At 43.2% G+C, this 18,404-nt stretch overlaps 1 protein-coding gene across 2 annotated transcripts in view; it reads right to left on the bottom strand.

Moving 5' to 3' along the window:
• Nucleotides 1-18,404, bottom strand: part of med13a (mediator complex subunit 13a) — a 72,637-nt gene that overhangs the window by 36,725 nt on the left and 17,508 nt on the right. For both annotated transcript variants that reach the window (XM_084029133.1, XM_084029134.1), the window contains one exon: nucleotides 15,201-15,369. In XM_084029133.1, coding sequence (XP_083885259.1) covers nucleotides 15,201-15,369 — 169 coding nt within the window. The remainder of the gene's footprint in view (nucleotides 1-15,200; nucleotides 15,370-18,404) is intronic.

The following is an 18,404-nucleotide window of genomic DNA, read 5'->3' as shown; positions in this document are numbered from 1 at the left end:
ACAACTTAACAAGGTGGTTAAGTATTATTTTGGTCCTCATTTAACAGAAAATGTGGCTCAGCCTTTGAAAATGAGTGTGCATTTATGTTTATAGAGTGTTTAACATAAAAGCAGGTAACACTGAGAGCAAAGAGGCCTTTGTTTTGGGGGGGTTGGTGGGTGTCACGACTGCCCCGGTACTGAAGTAGTAAACGACACACGGCTCCTGCGGTCTACGTCTGGGTGTGTGTGTGTGCGTGCTAGCGTGTGTGTGTGTGTGTGTTGTGTAAAACACCCTCCAGTCCTGGGGCAAGGCATGTCGCCCAACCACCTGGAGCATTTGCGAGAAACAGTGAGTAGAAAAATAAAGATGGAGGTTAGAATGGAAGCCAGGCATGAGACTTCCTCATTAGCACAGCGTGGAGCTGAACACTAGAAGCAGCGGCGAACTTGTAATGAGAAGGGCTACAGAGGGGTGTTGGGGATATTTAAGGCTCACATAAAAATGAATCAACCATGTTTTGGAGTGATGGATGAGCTGGTTACCATGTCAAGAGAATGTTGATAAGAGAACATATAAGCTGACCAACAGGCCATTCTGCTAACACTGTGACGTATTTGTGTACGAGAAGGAAAACGGGGGCCTTGATGACGAAAAGGGGAGGAAAGACTACAAACAGAGGAAGACCAAATGTGTTGTTGTATTCTGCAGACATCAACAGAACTGCAGTCTACCATTCTCCTCTCACACGCAAAGCAAACCTGACACTACGCATTCACACACATCTGCGCTTGCAGGCTACTTGTAAGCTTGAGGTGGAGGGCTGCCATCTGTGGCTCAGCAGGCACAAGTACAACCCGACTCTCTCACACGGAGCGGTCTGTACACAATCACATTTGTCAACGAGTTGATTTAAATCTGGTACGATACGGTCGCTGTCAGCTGATTGGTTAAGAAGATTGTCAGGCGTGCCAGCTGTTGACATTAAAAGTGTCTCATGCTAAATGATCGCATTACTGTAGCGATTAGTGGACAATATGATATGTAAATATCACTTTACATCGTTCTGAAATCTGTCTATTTTTATAAAACAAAGACAAAGTTCCAGTGATTCTTTTTTGCTTACATAGCTTTAATATTTCCCACCACTGGAGATAATCCTGTATGTCAGCCCACTATTGACCAACAGGACACCACTAAGTTGCAGAGTGAGTGATAGAGAGCAGGCGTGGTTCAAATGTCAACAGGTGCGTGGTTAGCACTTGGCCGAGTAAGCACGGCAACATCAACAAAAACAGCAGCACTTGACGCGTTTCCTCCGCGCTGCATCTCTTACCGACACACACACATAAAAAGGAGCAGGATTTAGTTAAGCTGTGTGTGCTGTGACAAAACTGCAGCACAAGCCTATTGGATGTGTGGGTCTGTTGGTGCGCGGGAGTGTTCACTGCCCTGTCCACACGTGTGACACAAACAAACACGCAGCATCGTGCCAAATTCAGTTCTTCTGCAAACATAAACGCCCTGCTGGTAAGGCAAACACAAGAACACACACCCCAACATGTTGGCTGCACACACACCGGCCGGTAAGCATGGTGGTAAAGTATGTATGTGTGTGTGCACGTGTGCATGTGTGTGTGCTAAAATCAGGTGAGTATGTCAAGTATAGGCATAGGGAAGCCCAAAACATTGATCTACCAAGTATTTCCCCTTTTATTACTGCAGTTTATTTCAGTGATTTTGTTATGCTCGGGCCTTAAAAGAGAAAATACAATAAGGGAACACAGTGGTTTTTGTATCATTTAACAATACGCTTACTTATGTAGATCAGGTGAAATCTTAAAAGGAGTAATTACACTAATTCACTTGTTTGCTTCGTAAGCTTCCGTTTATTATTCTTTCAGAAATCCCCTTCACATCTGAACCGACAGACAAATCCAACCACAACAAAAGACTTTGGAGTTAAAGACAGATGTTTAACAGCAGAGTGTTGTCCGACAATCAAGAATTAAATCCAACAAAATGCAAAATCACAAGGATTTGTTAGACAGAGATACACAGGAAGGTATGGAGGATCTCTGGGTAATTCATAAAGGTGGGACCCCGCAGCTCATATCCACCGTACAGATGGTGCGACACCTCAGGAGGAACGCCACCCCTTTCCTCACCGCGCTGGATTCACAAAGCAGTGAGTCATACAGAGATGTTGTTGACCCACAATCTTAAACATAGTCACAATAAAAAGATTTCTTCATCTTCAGTAATACCAATGCAGGAGTTAGAAAACTCTCGCCAAATGATCAATAGAAGAGAATAAGGGCTGTATCCGTACCATCACAGTTTTACATAAATTCCTGTCTCTATTTTTTTTGTTGTCATTTATAACTTGAATACAGTCACAATTAATAACTACGTGTTGGTGTGACCTTCTGCTTGCTTTGAAATCAATTTCCTTCGTTTATTTGGTATTAAGCTGAATAAATCCAATCAAACAACTCATCCATGATACTTTAAGTTTCATTTTCAACGAACCAACAATATCTGAGTCATCAGCAAATTTAATAATGGAAAGTGAAAGTTAGATGCTGAGTGTTGGTGAGAAGATCTCCACCACTAATGTCTAAGGAGGTGAAGCTACAGCGAGCAGCCAGTCTGACAGACTATTCCTTAAAATGAACACAGGCATCCCGGTAACATTGTGCCTTAACTCCAAATTAAATCATAAAGAAATTATGATTTTATTCATAACCGTTTTTTACTTTGCCTCAGGATCCCCGGGAACCCCCTGAGGGGGCCCCTCTCCATGACACATTGTCTGTAAAAAAGTGTGTCGAACCTGCCTCAAGACTCAGGGATTTTATAATGTCATCTCTCCTGCAGCGAGATACTGCTAGCACTAAAAAAAAGGTTAAAACCCAAGGCCAGTGTTGAAAACCTCAGAAAGCAGTGTCATCAAACACCACCTGTCAGCAGCACAGTGTGCAGGAGCTAATGGACGGATGCAAAAGTCCCTCATTAAGTGACTAAATAATTGTGATCTTTCTGTCTGATCTATTATGAGAGGAATTAAATGCATAATTGTAATAATGGAGGGTAAATCTGAGATACAGCAGGCTGCAGTGTACCCGAAATACTCAGTTTAACAGCCTACAAAACACAACCAGATACTTGTCAGAATGCCGTTCATTAAAGAGCTGTGTGGGATCGCATGTTGTTATCTCCATCTCTCTCCGTCATGTTGAGAGAGAATAGAAAAGGAAGGAGGGAAACCGTTGTAGTCTGACAAAAAGCCACAAGATCTTTTCATCATCTTTTCTCTATCTGCCTCCACCTTTCCTCCCACACCCCTCTCCTCTCCCCTTCCATCTATTAATTGGCAAATAAACTGGGCTGCTCCCTGATCTGCGCTCCTCTTCCTCGCCGTCACACGCAGTGTAAGCCTGCTCACATGCCACCGTGATTGTCCACACAGGGCACTCCCTGCTCCACTTCTCAGATGCAAATGGCCGGTGGCCTTTGGCTCGGCGGGGAGACAATAAGATAATCCAGTGAGGATTTGGAGCGCCGCCCACATACAAAGGAGGGCAGGTGGGTACATTTGCCTTCAGCTGGCATGCCATGGAAATGAGGTGCCAAAGGCCAGCGGAGACCTGTGCGGCGGCGGGGAGCTGCGTGGCACTGACAGCCGCCATCAGTGTCACACGGATGGCCTGCTGTGTAGCACACAGACAGATCAGCCATTTAACCATCACAACGTTTTGCTGTGACATTTATTTACAAAAGGCTATGTATACATTACAGCTCGTTTTCTCGGCAGTAAACGGGAATAGTCCTTTTGACATTTCACTTTATATGAGAGCTTCTTCACTGTACCTGAACAAACTGCATCCTCATCTGTCAAAACACAGACTCTTTATAGTTACCTCAAACACTTGTAAATTGCACTGGCAACGTGTGTGTTCCGAGTTTGTCATACCATAGACACAAATGTGTTATTAACCACAAAGCCAAATTTGATTGATTAAAAAAAACATGTCAAGTCTATAAAATTCCAAATCGTGAGATGAACAGTACCTGCTCTGAAGCACTGGGCGCATGTCTGCTGATTTAAAACCACGTCCAATCATAGGTGAGTGTTGGTTACATATGTACAGTTGCAGAATATATATATAACACTATCTTATCTACCACGCACTACTTCTGCAGAATGTTACCGTACATGCTCAGAGCCTTCTGCCAACAGCTTCACGTCTAATTCCACAATTAAGTACCATACAGCTCAGTCTTCTCACATATCTTCAGCAATTACTCTCTAGCATGTACATAATGAGTTTAGAAACAAATCCTAGATTTTGCGTTATCCAATCCCAGCATTACTGAGACCAACATGGTGTCTTCAAACTGCCTGTTTGATGCGACCAACAACACGGATATTCATTTGACAGCGATGAAAAAACATTAGTTGATCGGCTTTAGATAATTAACGTACATTTACTCAAACATTCGTTATTGTAAGAATTATTATTTCTTAACTACTAAATAACTGTAATTATGGAAAGATTGTTCTTGAATAGAGCAATAAATCTGCAAGCAGTTTAATCTCAAAATCTTCTACTATCTGTATCAAAGATTGCCTGCAGATGAATTTGTGGCTTGTTGATGGGCAACTGCTTTTTGCTGCCAAATGCTCCATGTACATCTACGGGGACAGGGCATCTCAATTAATTCATTTACTGTCTGAGCTGCGATAAATTGATGACAGGATAAGAATCTTCCTGTCAATGTGTCATGCATTAGTGGCATTTTTATTGTCTTTACTTCCAAAGTCCTGTAACGTTTGTTGCACTGTTCTAAACTATGTTGGTTCTGTTCTTTGTTACCCAACACAGTTGTGGCACAGCTTGAAATCATTCGTTGGTCTTTACAAGCCTCTCTAAGATTTTGAATGAATCTGCATTTATCCTGACATAATCACTCATCTGCATTGAGGCAGTTTTTTTTGTTTTGCTGCGGACACACACACACACACACACACACACACACACACACACACACACACACACACACACACACACACACACACACACACACACACACACACACACACACACACACACACACACAGAGAGAGAGAGAGAGAGAGAGAGAGAGAGAGAGAGAGAGAGAGAGAGAGAGAGAGAGAGAGAGAGAGCGAGAGCGAGAGCGAGAGCGAGAGAGAGAGAGAGAGAGCAAGCATGGGCACACAGTTACAGAGGCAAGAGGAGAGTTGATTTCAGGTGAATCAAAAGTGAAATGAAAGCCAAGGGTGGTTTGTAAACGATATAAGAGAGGCAAGAAAAAGGAAGGAGGCTGCACAGCTGTAACATTCCACAGATGTTTGTAGGTCTTGGCTAGCCGGGCTCTAAGAACTAAGCTTCTCTTTAGCTGATGTACATTTCCTCAGCACAACAAAGACCGCAGCACCTTCTGAGGAGGAGTCATTCCTCCAGCGCTGGCCATTTTGCTTCGCTGGACACAGCAGTCACCTCTGGCCTGTTGTGTATGTGGATATCTGCCATGTGCAGCAGCTTGTTGTCCCGATCTGGCGCATGTAAACATGTTTTGACTGGTCATGCGCTGCTGCAGTGACAGGATGTGCTGGCATGGGCACGATTCTATCAAACAATGTTTCTGGAATTAAAATAACAATCGGCCACCACACTAACAATATTGAATTGTTTGTCCACAGAGAGTGATGTAGACGAGGCTTTCGAAGAAACTGTGGTTAGTTATCAAAGCTTTTTCCTGGAAGGAGCAATGATGCAGCTGTACTGGGAAGTGTGCATTAATCACCTGTCAGTAGTGGTGTAACCAACCGTAGTTGATACGTACAAATTCCCACCGTGGTTTGGCACACGCGTGAACCACAAATCAATTACACAATTTAACCACCATAGTGTGAAATAAAGTTTAACTGCCAATTGTTATGGGCCTATATTCAGTACAAATATGTGATCACTTGCTGATCCTTGATCATGCCACATTGCGAACAATAAATCTTTTGAAATCAGCAGGAGAGCTAGTAAGGTTGGCAGCACCGGAGCTAACAGCAAACGTACGGAGGTTCCATTTAATTACATCAGGATGCATTCAAGCTATATTCAGTGAACATGTGTATTGGGTGATGGTCAATAATAATGTTACCATAATGAGTGCAAAATACAGTTTTTGGTGAGAAACGAAGTACAGTTGTTAGAAGATGTATTCACAGCAATATAGAATAGATATTAGAGAGGGAAACACTAGTCATAAGCAGCTTATAATATATATTTAATAAATACTGAGGCTAAGAGTAAGATATTTTTAAAACTTGTAAAATAAGAAACAGTCTGGGGCCTTGTATTTCTCCTGCTATTACAAAACATATCAAAAACGGCAATATCCGCGCCTAAATTGTGATTGCGGCATCTCAAGTTATATTTGCAACCTGCTGATGCAATGTATGACTTGATGCAAACGATATGATGGGAACCGCAAGTTTTGTGAAACTTCGCAACCCCGAACCAAAGAAATCAATTTCAAGAAAGTGCCTCGACTTTCATCTCAAAGCCAAAAGAAAAAGGAACATGCTGAGTCATAAGAGTGGTAAATATAATTTCATTAAACAATGAGTGGCATTTGGTTGAAGAGTGACGGATGAGAGGAATAAGAGAGGAGAGTGAGGAAAAATAATTAAGGTGGTAAACAGCAGTGAATTAGAGGACACATGTCCAGGGTGATATAATCAGACCTGGTGTCTAGCCACCTAGGAAACAACAACACTGTCTGCTGCCAAAGTAACACGAGCACACAAACACACAGAGCCCAGTGCTCCAGCTCCGGCTTTAGCACACAGTTCACACTGGAGACTAGGTGCTAGAGAAAACACTAAACTAAAACTCTGAAGGCCAGCACATTCACTTACACACACACACACACTCAGAGCTCTATTACTTTGAATTGATTTCCCTCTGCCACAAACGGAGAAAGGGTGAGCCTCTTTATATACGTCGGATTAAACTTGGAAGCAGGGGAGAAATGGAAAGAGATAGAGCGACAAGTGCATAAAAAGAAGAGAGATCCGATCCTCTGCAAATCTATCATAACCACACAGAGATGCAGCTGGAGCCGGCTAAAGATAATACTGACATAACCCTGACAAGTCAGCTTCCAGCTCCCTCTCGGTTTTAGCTACATCACACGCTCATGTAGACGCACACGCCAACACCCCAGGGTTCCACTAATACACCTGCTGTCAGCTAAAAAGCAACCGTCTCAATCTGAGCCAGATACCTTTGAAAAAATATTTTCAGTAATTACGCTCATTACCATGTTCACATAATCACTTTGCAACTCCGTCGTGATTGTGACGCCACAGCTGCTGCTTCTTGAGAAAGGAGGCACTTAGCGCATCACTGCAGTGTGGCGTGTGATGTGCATTTAAAAACCCAAAACATGCGTTCAAAGAACGCAGCATACGTGCAACTGTTAAATGTGTGGCAGGAGGCATCCTGTAAACCTGTCTGTGAAGAACTACACTTACAGAGAGATGGAATTTTAAGCTTGTTTTAAGCCATGCTCATGTTGAGTCATTAGGTCATCATGCCTTTAGTAATATGAAATGTGCAGCTGTAATAATGAAAGGTTCATTACCCAGAGCCGTGACCAATTAGTGAGCCTCATCCTGGATTAGAGCCGAGCTTCTGCAGTTGACCCACAAAGGCGAGGCCTGCTTTCGCCCGTTTTCTTTCAAATTAGCTGAAACGCTTTCAGAAAATCATGTTATCCTGCAGTTACCGTGCTTTAAAGTTTGACCACCAGCTGTGACACTGAACTGCAACTAAACGCCATAACCAAATTTGTGGGTTTTCCCCTCACTGTCTCCCAGGGCAACGAGGGCCACATCTCTGTGTTTTACTGAACAAATTAATTAACTTCAGAATGTTGTTTTGTGTTTTTTTGACTCGTAACGTTTTTACCGCTTGCCAAAAGTAACTAGTCAGATTTATGACATTATTATTATGATTTATTTATGACAAATTAATAGTATTAGCAGGTGAAATTAGCTAGTGGATAAGCTTTTTCCAAGTCAATCATCTATGGGTACTGGCCTCAATGCAAAATTCCTACGTCTGTCTAAGATGTTCTTCCTGCTCTGCATGGCGGGAGAAGTTTGCTTGTTGATGTTTTGAAAACATCTGTTACACTGATCACACTCTTAAATAATGCTTTAGTGTATGACAGAGGTGTATAATCAAATAGCACATTCCAGCAGCACATCAGAACAACTTCTAGGCGTGTTTTTATGTTGTATTGTCTGGTTCTACTAATGAAGCTGGAAAACATGTGTGCAATGACATCAGCTCAGCTGAGCCGGTTGAAATCTACAAAGTTGTATTCCAGCGGACTGGGTGTTAAAATGCAGTTTCCCCAGCTCCACGGAAAGGGCATGACATTCCATTTACTTCAAATTAAACACAAATGTTACAGACAATTCAATCAATCTCAAACTACTCTTATAAACACTGAAAATAAATCAATTCAGCATTGAAGAAGGAGGAGGCACGAGAAGTTGTTTTGGTCTGCGCGGTGTCGTCTAAACAGTGAGAAGAAACAACAAAAAAAACAGGATCACGTACAGCTCCCTGATCCTGGGCTTTAAATCACGAAAAATGCAATTCAAATATGTCCTTTAATTGCATTATTAGCCTATGCAGTGAATCTAAACGGAAACAAAAATGGGGCTTGCACACATCTGTTCAGAGTAACTTCATTTCAAGGTTTCTCTGGAGTTTCCATGCCCTGTGGCGAGGTTCCTGTAAATACAAGGCAGCCACCTTGTAGTCTACAGTGATGAGGTGAAAGGTCCAACACCATATAAGGGATTAGCTTTAAATGTGGCCATCTGTCTGAACCTCTGGATTAAAGACAGTACCATAGCAATCACAGTTACTTGGAAAAGGACAGAGTGGAAGGGAGAGGGAGGGACGCCTGACGGATTAACTATGACGACTTCTTCAGACCTTTGCTTGGCCCCAACGCTGCCATAGCCTCTGGTCACATAGGAGGACGGGAGGAATGGGAAGAATGCGGCGACTGAGGGGGGGGCAGGAGGGTGTGAGGAATAAGGGAACAGAGAGAGAGCAGAGGAAATGTAAGGACACAGGATTCCCTCCGTGAACAGTGAAATGTGTCCCTGCTGCTACCCTTGAATTCCACTGCTGACACAACATGAGTTCCCTCAGTGTCACAACACATAAAAAAAAAACATGACGCCTGTTCGCTTTAGTAATGAGAAATAAATCCTTTGTTCTCAGGGCCTCTAGCAGGCATTAGAAGAAATGAGGCAGACATTCAGGAGAGGAAATTGGTGGGAAAATATTATAATGAGGTGCTATGAGTTTGCTGATAGACTCTTCTCCTTCACAGTGCTTGTACCACTGTCAGCGTACTGTTCACTGTGCACAGCGTGTCATGAGATATGCCAATGTAAGAGTGCTGCAGGGATGAGCCGGAAGTTAGCGTTGCGCAGGTTCCCTCGATTAAAAGCCAACGAGAGGGATTTTTCCATTGGATTTTGGAAAAATGCAGGAAGTTTATGATACTTAGACATTTTGTTCAGCAATATAATGTTTGCAAATTTAACGTAGCTTTGATGGCTTTTGAATCCTCTGTCAGCACAAAATAGAAAGAGACCCGGGATGCCACAATGGAGGACACAATAGTCTCCGATCCCTCTTCCTGAGCCCGCCCAAGTCCTATTTCATCCATTACTTTCCTGCGACCGGACGTAGAGCAGATCACGGCGCCCTTGGTGGTGATTGATCATGCTGCTCTGGATCTGTGATTGGAAGATGCCTTGCTCAGTGATTGTCTCAACATCCTACACTCTTAATCCAATCCCAGCGCTTCCTTCTACAATGCTGTTTGCATATCACTGTCATTGGCCATATGTGCTCCGGTAAGAGACAAAAACAACAATAAATTAAAACAAAAATATGGCAACGTTTATCTGGCTGCCGCCATCCATCTGTCACGCTGGTAAAAGAAAAACTGAAACCAAGTTATATTGTTTCAGTTTTCAGAAAGCCATAATCCACCTGTCAACTGAGTGACACCGTTTAAGAGTTATGTTTCCGGTTCTAACTCGACCAGTGCAGTCAACCTCAAAAATATTTTTGTCTTGAGGCCGACGGTTCAAATGGGGATGTATAGTTAAAATCAGTATATTGGCAGATAGCTACTAATTGCAAGGCCAGTGATGCAAAAGACTTTGCTTTAAATTGTAACACCAAAGTGATGCAATCGGTAATGGCCTATGAATAATGTATAATTGTGCAGCAATTAAGGAAATTACCCATAACAATGACGAACACTGGTATTTTCCTCGTAGAGCCATATTTATCTTCTGGACAATATCTTTCCAGCAACATATCCGAAGTGCCGGGTCGCATGGTCCCACAGCCCAGTCTCCCAGGAGGACCAGCGGGTAGGGGGTCGAGTGTTGGGGCAGGTTACTTGTACTGCTGTATATCGGCAGAATTCCAACTACTCGACTGCCCTCTGTGTGCACTGGCTCGCATGCCGATTGAGGACGAGCATGTCTGTGTGGCCGTTTCCCTGTGTGTTTGTGTTGTGATGGGAGCAGGGAGGGGATAAATTTAGCGCGTTAGCCCCAGACTGGAGGCAGTGGCCCTTTATCCTGCACTGTCCTACTTAACAGAGTGCTACTCTCTGCTTCTGCCTGACACAGCGCACCAGGACTCACACATTCAACTCCCAACATCGGGCCAAAACAATAGAAGAAGAATGTGCTCAGCCACACAGCGGCGCAGAGAAATGCAGACAGTCGCACGTGTTCATGCAGGCATATTTGTTATTGCTATGGTTTGCATTCAACCATCATCATTCGCTGCTGTAATGTAGCTGCTGCACACTGGCCTCATTTCATAACAGCTTGATTTGTTAATGGTCCTTTCAGTCAGACAACAACTAAATGCACACGCGACTACACACATTTAATACCGCGGAGTCGTAATCTAACACGCTCCTGATTGCAGTGCTACTGAACTACACCGTAGGTCTTTTAATACAGAATGCATATCAAGCAGATAAAAAGAAATGATATCCCTTTTGTCCTGACCAAATTGAAACATCAAAGCAGACTGGATTTTACGTTGCTCTGAATTTTGAGAATGCAGCCAATTAGGAGCAAGTCAGCGCGTTAGTCTGCCTTAAGCTGACCAATAGAGCACGAGCATCCCGCTTTACCTTGGAAACACACGATCCCATGGTGCATTTCCCTGCTGCCATGACAACCAAGAGGAGCTCTCCCTTGCTCGTTCCCTCACCCCCTCTCTCCCTCCTCCCTCCCTCTCTTGTGTTCTCTCCCGCTCTCTCTCCGTTTCCTGAAGCCACTCTACCTAGCAGCACAAGGTTCACACAGAAACAACCAGGCTGCACAACTTGGAGCCGCCTGTACTCCAGACAAAGAGAATTACTGTCAGCTGTATCAACACATACTGCTGCATTTGCAGTTCACGTTACAAACAAACGGCTTCAATCAATCAGTGCACATTGACTTTTTGTTGTTATAAATATTAAAAACAGTTCAGTTGTTTCAAATATTGTGTTTTACCATTAATCTTTATGTATTTTGTTTACTTGCAGACCCCCCCCAAATATGGCTCATTCTCAATAATTTTGATATAAAAAGAACAGGGGCAACTGGAGTCACTAATGGAGATTATCATTATCAAAGCGTCTGACAATTCAGTTTGCAGCCTACTGCTTAGCACACAGATCAGGCTAAAATGAGAAAGGGGAGAGAGGGAGAGGGAGAGAGATGATGTAAGCATTTCAACACAGGCTGAGGTCTGGGGTTGAGGTTATGAACACTGTCGACTGGCCACAGCCTCCACCAACTGGAGACTTGGATGCTGCAGCGGGCTTGTCTGATGAGCAGAAGGGCCAGTGTTTCCCAAAAGCACATTTGATGTGAGCAGCCTGAGCGGCGAGTGTGCCACAGTGGTGCATTCATGTAGAACAGCAGACAGAAAATCAATCTGCAAATATTTTGGGAGTCCATACGGATGCAATGCCTTAAATATGCTAATTATTCTAATTTAATTAAGTGTTTGGAACAGAAAACTTATAAATGCCTATCATAATTACCTAGAGCCCGAGGTGATGTCATCAAATGTCTTATTTTGTCAAAGCAACTGTCGAAAACCAAGAAATATTAAAATTACTATATGTCATCTTTAAATAAAAAATGAATTAACACTTCTCAACCAACGTGACTGATGTCAACAACCACCCTGATCTACAATCTTAACTTTGAAAAAACAATATCTTTGACTATCAGCGATCTAATGATGAATATCACATATGGTATTCCCCAAATGTTTCTCTTATGAACCTCCTACACGTTAAGCTCTAAAGAAAACAATTTCATTCTAGGAATACATTTTAGGCAAAGGCAATACTTACTAGTACCCAACTCCCTTCTCAATGAAAGGTGAACAAGGTGCTTTCAGGATACGGATGAGGTCATGGTAAGCACCGTTAAATAATTAGTTTAATGTGTGCTTCTGTGTTTAGGGGGGGAAGGAAAAGTATCCAAGAATGGCCGGCTTTTAACAATGTACCGTTAAGGACAGTTTTCACTGGACAATAAGCGTGGGATTTCCTGTAAAATGTTCCATCACATTCTCTCTCGAATCAGCACGTCACTGAGAAAGATCCGTGCACCGAAATGAAAGTCTCCGAAAGGAGCGACCACTCAGTTCTCGGTGGCAATGCAGGTAGGACAAGCTTGAGCATCTTTGTGTTGACAAGAATTTAGAAGAGCTCGGGATCACATGCGAGCATAAGAGAGTGGAAACCCATCACTGTGTACTTCTGCCACACAGAAATGAAACGCAACATTACTTGAGTGATTCAATAATTACAAACAGCGCAGCCCTACATCAATAACAGCTCAGGAAATGTTTCACTGTCAGACCAGCTGGTCTGAGCGCAGTAGAGACATAAAAAAAAAAAAAAACACAAAGGGGGTCTTGTAAATTTCCGTCACAGTTTTGCAGTGCTTTGTTTGTCGAAATCCCAGCGTGGCTGGAGCACAGCGGAACACACCAAAGGGAGAGGAAAAACATCCTTGACGACAACTAAGATTCAGGGTGGCTGCACCACTATTTATAACCTGCCCAGTCTGCTCTGTGACAGCAGAGGGGGATGAAGAAAAAGAGTGGAGACAGAGAGAGAGAGAGAGAGAGAGAGAGAGAGAGAGAGAGAGAGAGAGAGAGAGAGAGAGAGAGCCAGACACAGACAGAGGGTGGCCTGTGAATTCCAGAGCAGAGGAAAAGACCATTGTTTTGTTTTTTCTTTCCCTTGACAGGGGCCCTGTGTGATGTGCGTACTGGGTAAAGAGGCAATAGAGCTAAAAACAAGCCATGAATATAGCTTAAAAGAGAAGTGTCTTGTTCTTCAGTATTATCTTGTCCAACCTTTTGTCTATTATTCTGATAGTTAAGTGGAAATCTATCACACTTGTCCTGACAGGTGAGAGTCACTGTGGACAGATGCGAGGCCCAGAAAGAGTCTGCATTAACGCTGCCAACTCTGATCCGCCGCCTCACATTTGGGTGATGATAAAGACGAGCTGACAGCAGATAGAGTTCTGGCCATTTCTATCCTGGACAGAGCAACTGGCCCGCAAACAAACACGCACATGTGTCTGTGCACATGCGAGATTATGTCGCCGCGTGGCCCCCGTGGTCACCAGACTGGGAAAACTGGCAACGACACCGAAACAACTCCAAAAACAATAACACACATAACAGAGCTGGGAGTGCGAAAGCAAACAAATGCATTAAAACTATGATTCCAGAGCTTTTTTCACCTCGTCCAACGCTGCCCTGTGATACACATGCAAGAACATGTTTGAAACCCAAAGGTAAAACTCCATTTGCGCTGCCAAACAATAGCTGTGGCGACGGGGTGAGGTAGAATAGTCGGGGAGATGGCGGGGGTGCAGGGTAAAAAGTGCTACGGTCATTTTCTCTCACTATCTGTGTCTCAGTCTCTTATCAATAAACCCAGACACCAAGGGCAAGAAATCCAGCTCAGCAGATGGCACAGAGGAGGTGGATGTCTCAGTTGGACACAAATGCACAGAGAGAGGAGGGATAGGAGACGTTCTTTCATTCTTCGTTCTTTTAGAAAACTCTCATATAACGTTATGTTGTGTACAGAGCAGGGAAGTCCTGAGCTGATCTGCAGGCAAATCCTAACATCTGAACGAATAAGTTGGTTAACAACATCTTGCAGGTGACTTACACCTCTAAACTCATGCTGTTGGTTAGAAAAATGATTCCGAACTACAGTATTTTGTTGATGCTTTAGAGAAAAACAATCACTGTAGAGCACTATGTTAAATGAACCAATTTACTCACATTAACGTAACCTTACTCTAGGCTAGGGGTGTCTAGATATTCAAAAGTGAAAATAATGACATGGTAATAATTGTGCATGATAAATATCATGTAAATAAACCAGCACCTTTAAATCAGGCTTTTGTACAGTTATGGTAACTGACTGTCTCTCCACCTTAAGAAACTTTTTGAGTGCTTTTTATTTGCCAAAGAAGGAGACGAAACGCACAGTAAACACAAAAGTGACTGAAAGGATTATTTTTTACTTTCAAATGTTCTTCTATTTATATCGCAATAATATACATAAAATATCCTTCGGCCATCATAATTGTGTAGTTAAAATCTGATATCGTGACAGCCTCTCTGACAGTATCGTGACTACTCTAGGCAGAGCAGGCACTGTGCAGCTTTCTGTTAAAAGGCAAGGCAAAGTCGTACACAGGCAAATAAAATAAGAGCAAGAAATCCCTGGTACAATATGTGCTTTTTAATATCTGACTCTACCCAGGGCATCAACATGAACATATATATTTGTATCAAGTGTTGCCAGTGGGAAGCAAACCTCTAAATCTGGAAGTGTGGATTCAATAGCCTCCACATAAAAAGTGTGAACTCTGCACCAAACCACATCGCAACCTAACAAGAGACTTAACATCCCTCAAAGGGCAACTTCTAGAAAAACAAACATTTCCACAGTGCAGGTAACCGTGCATAGCGCTGCCATAAAGGAGAGGTAACGTGGATAACAACAAGTGCCGCCAACGTACCTCTTGTTGATGGGCTTCTCATCCTTCTCGTAGGGTTTGACAAACCACTTGCCGATGCGGACGAAGCTGCGATTCATGAGGCAGCGCTCCAGCAAGTTGTGGATGGCTTTGAACAGCAGTGTGCGACACTCATAGGACAGCCCATTCTCCCACAACCCATCATCCTCGGCTGCAAAAGAAGAAGAGAGACAGAAAAACGTGAAGGGTGGTGGAAAGCTTTAAGAGTTTTTACAAAGCTGTAAGAACTCTCCAGGGCAAACAATGTCAACCATGACAGCACAAAAACTCAATTTATAATTACAGTGAGAGCGGTGCATGTTGCTGCTGGAGGTGGTAGAAGCGTAGCATAAAGCAGCCTCACCCATCGGATAGTGCAGTCACTAATAGGGCTATACAATGTTTACAAGATTAAATATGAAAGCAGTAACTGTCATACATAATATATTGTCACATTACACCATCACTACCAACAAACGTTGCCTTGTTAAGGTTAAAGTCACTCTTAAGAAAACAACGAACACCACACAGTGACGATGAAAACACACGCACTGAATACAGTCCCATCGATCACATTACGAAACACCTTGCAATTCCAGTCAGACAGACTTTCTAATAAAAGAATACATGTAGCTGTGAGCGATTATGTTACTAATCAAACACACAGGTAACTCAGAATAGAGGCTTTTGCATTCACTTGCAAGTACAATCGCTGAAGGAAAATTGTAAATTGTCGCCCTCTGGCAAGGGCCTGCCAGTAAACACTGGACACCTTGAAACAGAAAATGCACATTTCCTGGAATGCAAAACAGTAAGTCATATCTAGAGTAACATCTGGGAATCGTATCACAAAAAGCTTGCAAACAGACAATGAAAACGGCTCACTGAAACAGAGGTTAAGCAGAAAACGGCTGCCTTCGTTCCTTCAGGTTCTGGAGAGTTTCAGGTGCTTTCTGCTCGTCTGCACATTGAGTTTTGACACCAGGGTTTAATAGTACACAAAGTCACACTTCATTAGTATCCAAGTTTTGTTTTTCGCTACAGGTGGGGAAAACCAAGATTTAATGCCTTTTCATTTTGGCTAAAAAATGAGCGTACTCAGACATTTACAAATGGTTAAAAAGTATTGTGGAATCACATAGAAGTCAATGTGCAACAGATCTATGTGCATATGGAGGAACACTATATTCAACAATGTTACATACAATGTTCAAAAATAAGATCTGAATGTACAAACTATTAAAGTTAAAATGTTTATTGTATAATTTGTTGAGAACAAAATTACATCACACAGGTCAATGGAAACCAAAACCATCAACCCATCGAGGGATGGATTCAAATCACACCGAAAATCTAAATGAAAAATTGTAATCACAGGGTGATCAAACCTGTGTGAATTTCATCACAGCAGCTCATAATGTGACTCAGTGTGTTTGGCCTCTGCATGCCTCTAAGACTACCAACGTCTAGGCTCCCGGTGAGTCAGAGGATGGTGTCCTGGGGGATCTCAGACCTGGATCAGAGCATTAATGCGGTCTTAGACAGTCTGTGGTGTTAGTTGGTGGCGTTGTATGAACCTATACATAACGCCCCGTAGGTGATTTAGGTCAGGGGGACGTGAAGGCCAATCAATGGCATCAATGCCTTCATCATCCAGGAACTGCCTACAAACTCTGGACATGTGAGCTCGGGCTAGTTCTGCACAACAGCACCCACTGCACCAGGAGGAACCCAGGTCCCACTGCACCAGGAGGAACCCAGGTCCCACTGCACCAGGAGGAACCCAGGTTGCACTGCACCAGGAGGAACCCAGGTCCCACTGCACCAGGAGGAACCCAGGTCCCACTGCACCAGGAGGAACCCAGGTCCCACTGCACCAGGACGAACCCCACTGCCCTAGGAAGCACCCCGGGCCTGTTCCTCCTCTCACATGGATCCTGGAGAAGCTGGATTACCTGTGAACCTGATTGGTCTGCAGGTCACACCTCATGGTACACTAGCAGAACACAGAACTAGAGAAGAACCAGTCAGGAAGGAGAAGGAGAGAGCAACTGTCTGTGGCAACCACATCAAAACCATTCCCATTTGTGGTGTTGTCTTGCGCTCTCCATTGCCCCTGTTGTCACTTTCATTTGGACCAAAGCAGCTGAAATTGATTCACAATCGCTTCTGCTTCCTAAGTAGACAAATTGAAATCCCTGAAGTTTAACCGGCTTAGTGTTATACTGTGATCAAGTGTTCCCTTCACTTTTTTGAGCAGTTTATGTAAACACAATGTTTTCACTGAAACTGATAACATATCCACTATAAATAACAGACTGTCTCCCATAGTGATTGTTGTGGTTTTAGGGAGCTGGTGCTTAAGACCCCATGGGGGACAGGACTCGTATCTCATGCCGTTTCAGCCTCCCTTCAGGACAGACACACTCAGTTGACATGTTTGACAAAATATTTGTAACTTATCCAGACACAAAGACAATGTTACCGGTCTAGCTGTCCATTGATGTCACTCAAATTATCAAAGTACTAGTCATTGTCCAGCTATGCTATAATTTATATAATGCGTTCAGACAGGGAATGGATTGGGTTCTTCTTCACTGGTTATTTCAGCCAATATAATGCAAAAGTGCAAAAGAGAGGTCAAACCAGCACGGTTTAGCTCACGGACTGCTAACATTAGACTGTATTAACTCAAATGACTAATTATTTGGATCTGCCACTGAAACAAAGTGAGTCACATTTCTAACTTAGCGTCCTGAACGAATGTGCCGTTACACCCATATCAGAGATGCTCTCTGAATCACATTCTGCACTGGCCTGAATGCTGCTCTAATCTCATTTACAGCCACAACAACACACAGCACTTAAGCTTCTTTCTGTCAAATCTCCAGCAAACATCTCCCCAAGTGTGCCCTCTCTGTCCGAGCACAGATGAAATAAATACCGGGTGTGTGAGTGTGACCCACCCTTCGTGTCAGCTTGGCATGCGCCAGGGAGGCCAAAGCCAGCCCAGAAGCAAGTTAATCGAAAGGTATTAAATTATTAAGTGAATCCTTGGCTTGCTGTTGTAATGCGAAGGAAGCTGTAGAGATATTTTTAAATTTAGATTATTCCATTGCTATCAAAATAGGAAAATGCAATGATTTCCTTCCTTAAACAAGAGAGACACCATGGGTAGGTCTGACAAGCTTGTGCCAGAAGATGTTG

Source organism: Eutrigla gurnardus (genome assembly GCF_963514095.1).
Source record: "Eutrigla gurnardus genome assembly, chromosome: 15".
NCBI classification, from domain to species: Eukaryota; Metazoa; Chordata; class Actinopteri; order Perciformes; family Triglidae; genus Eutrigla; species Eutrigla gurnardus.
This window is presented reverse-complemented; position numbering and strand designations above follow the sequence as displayed.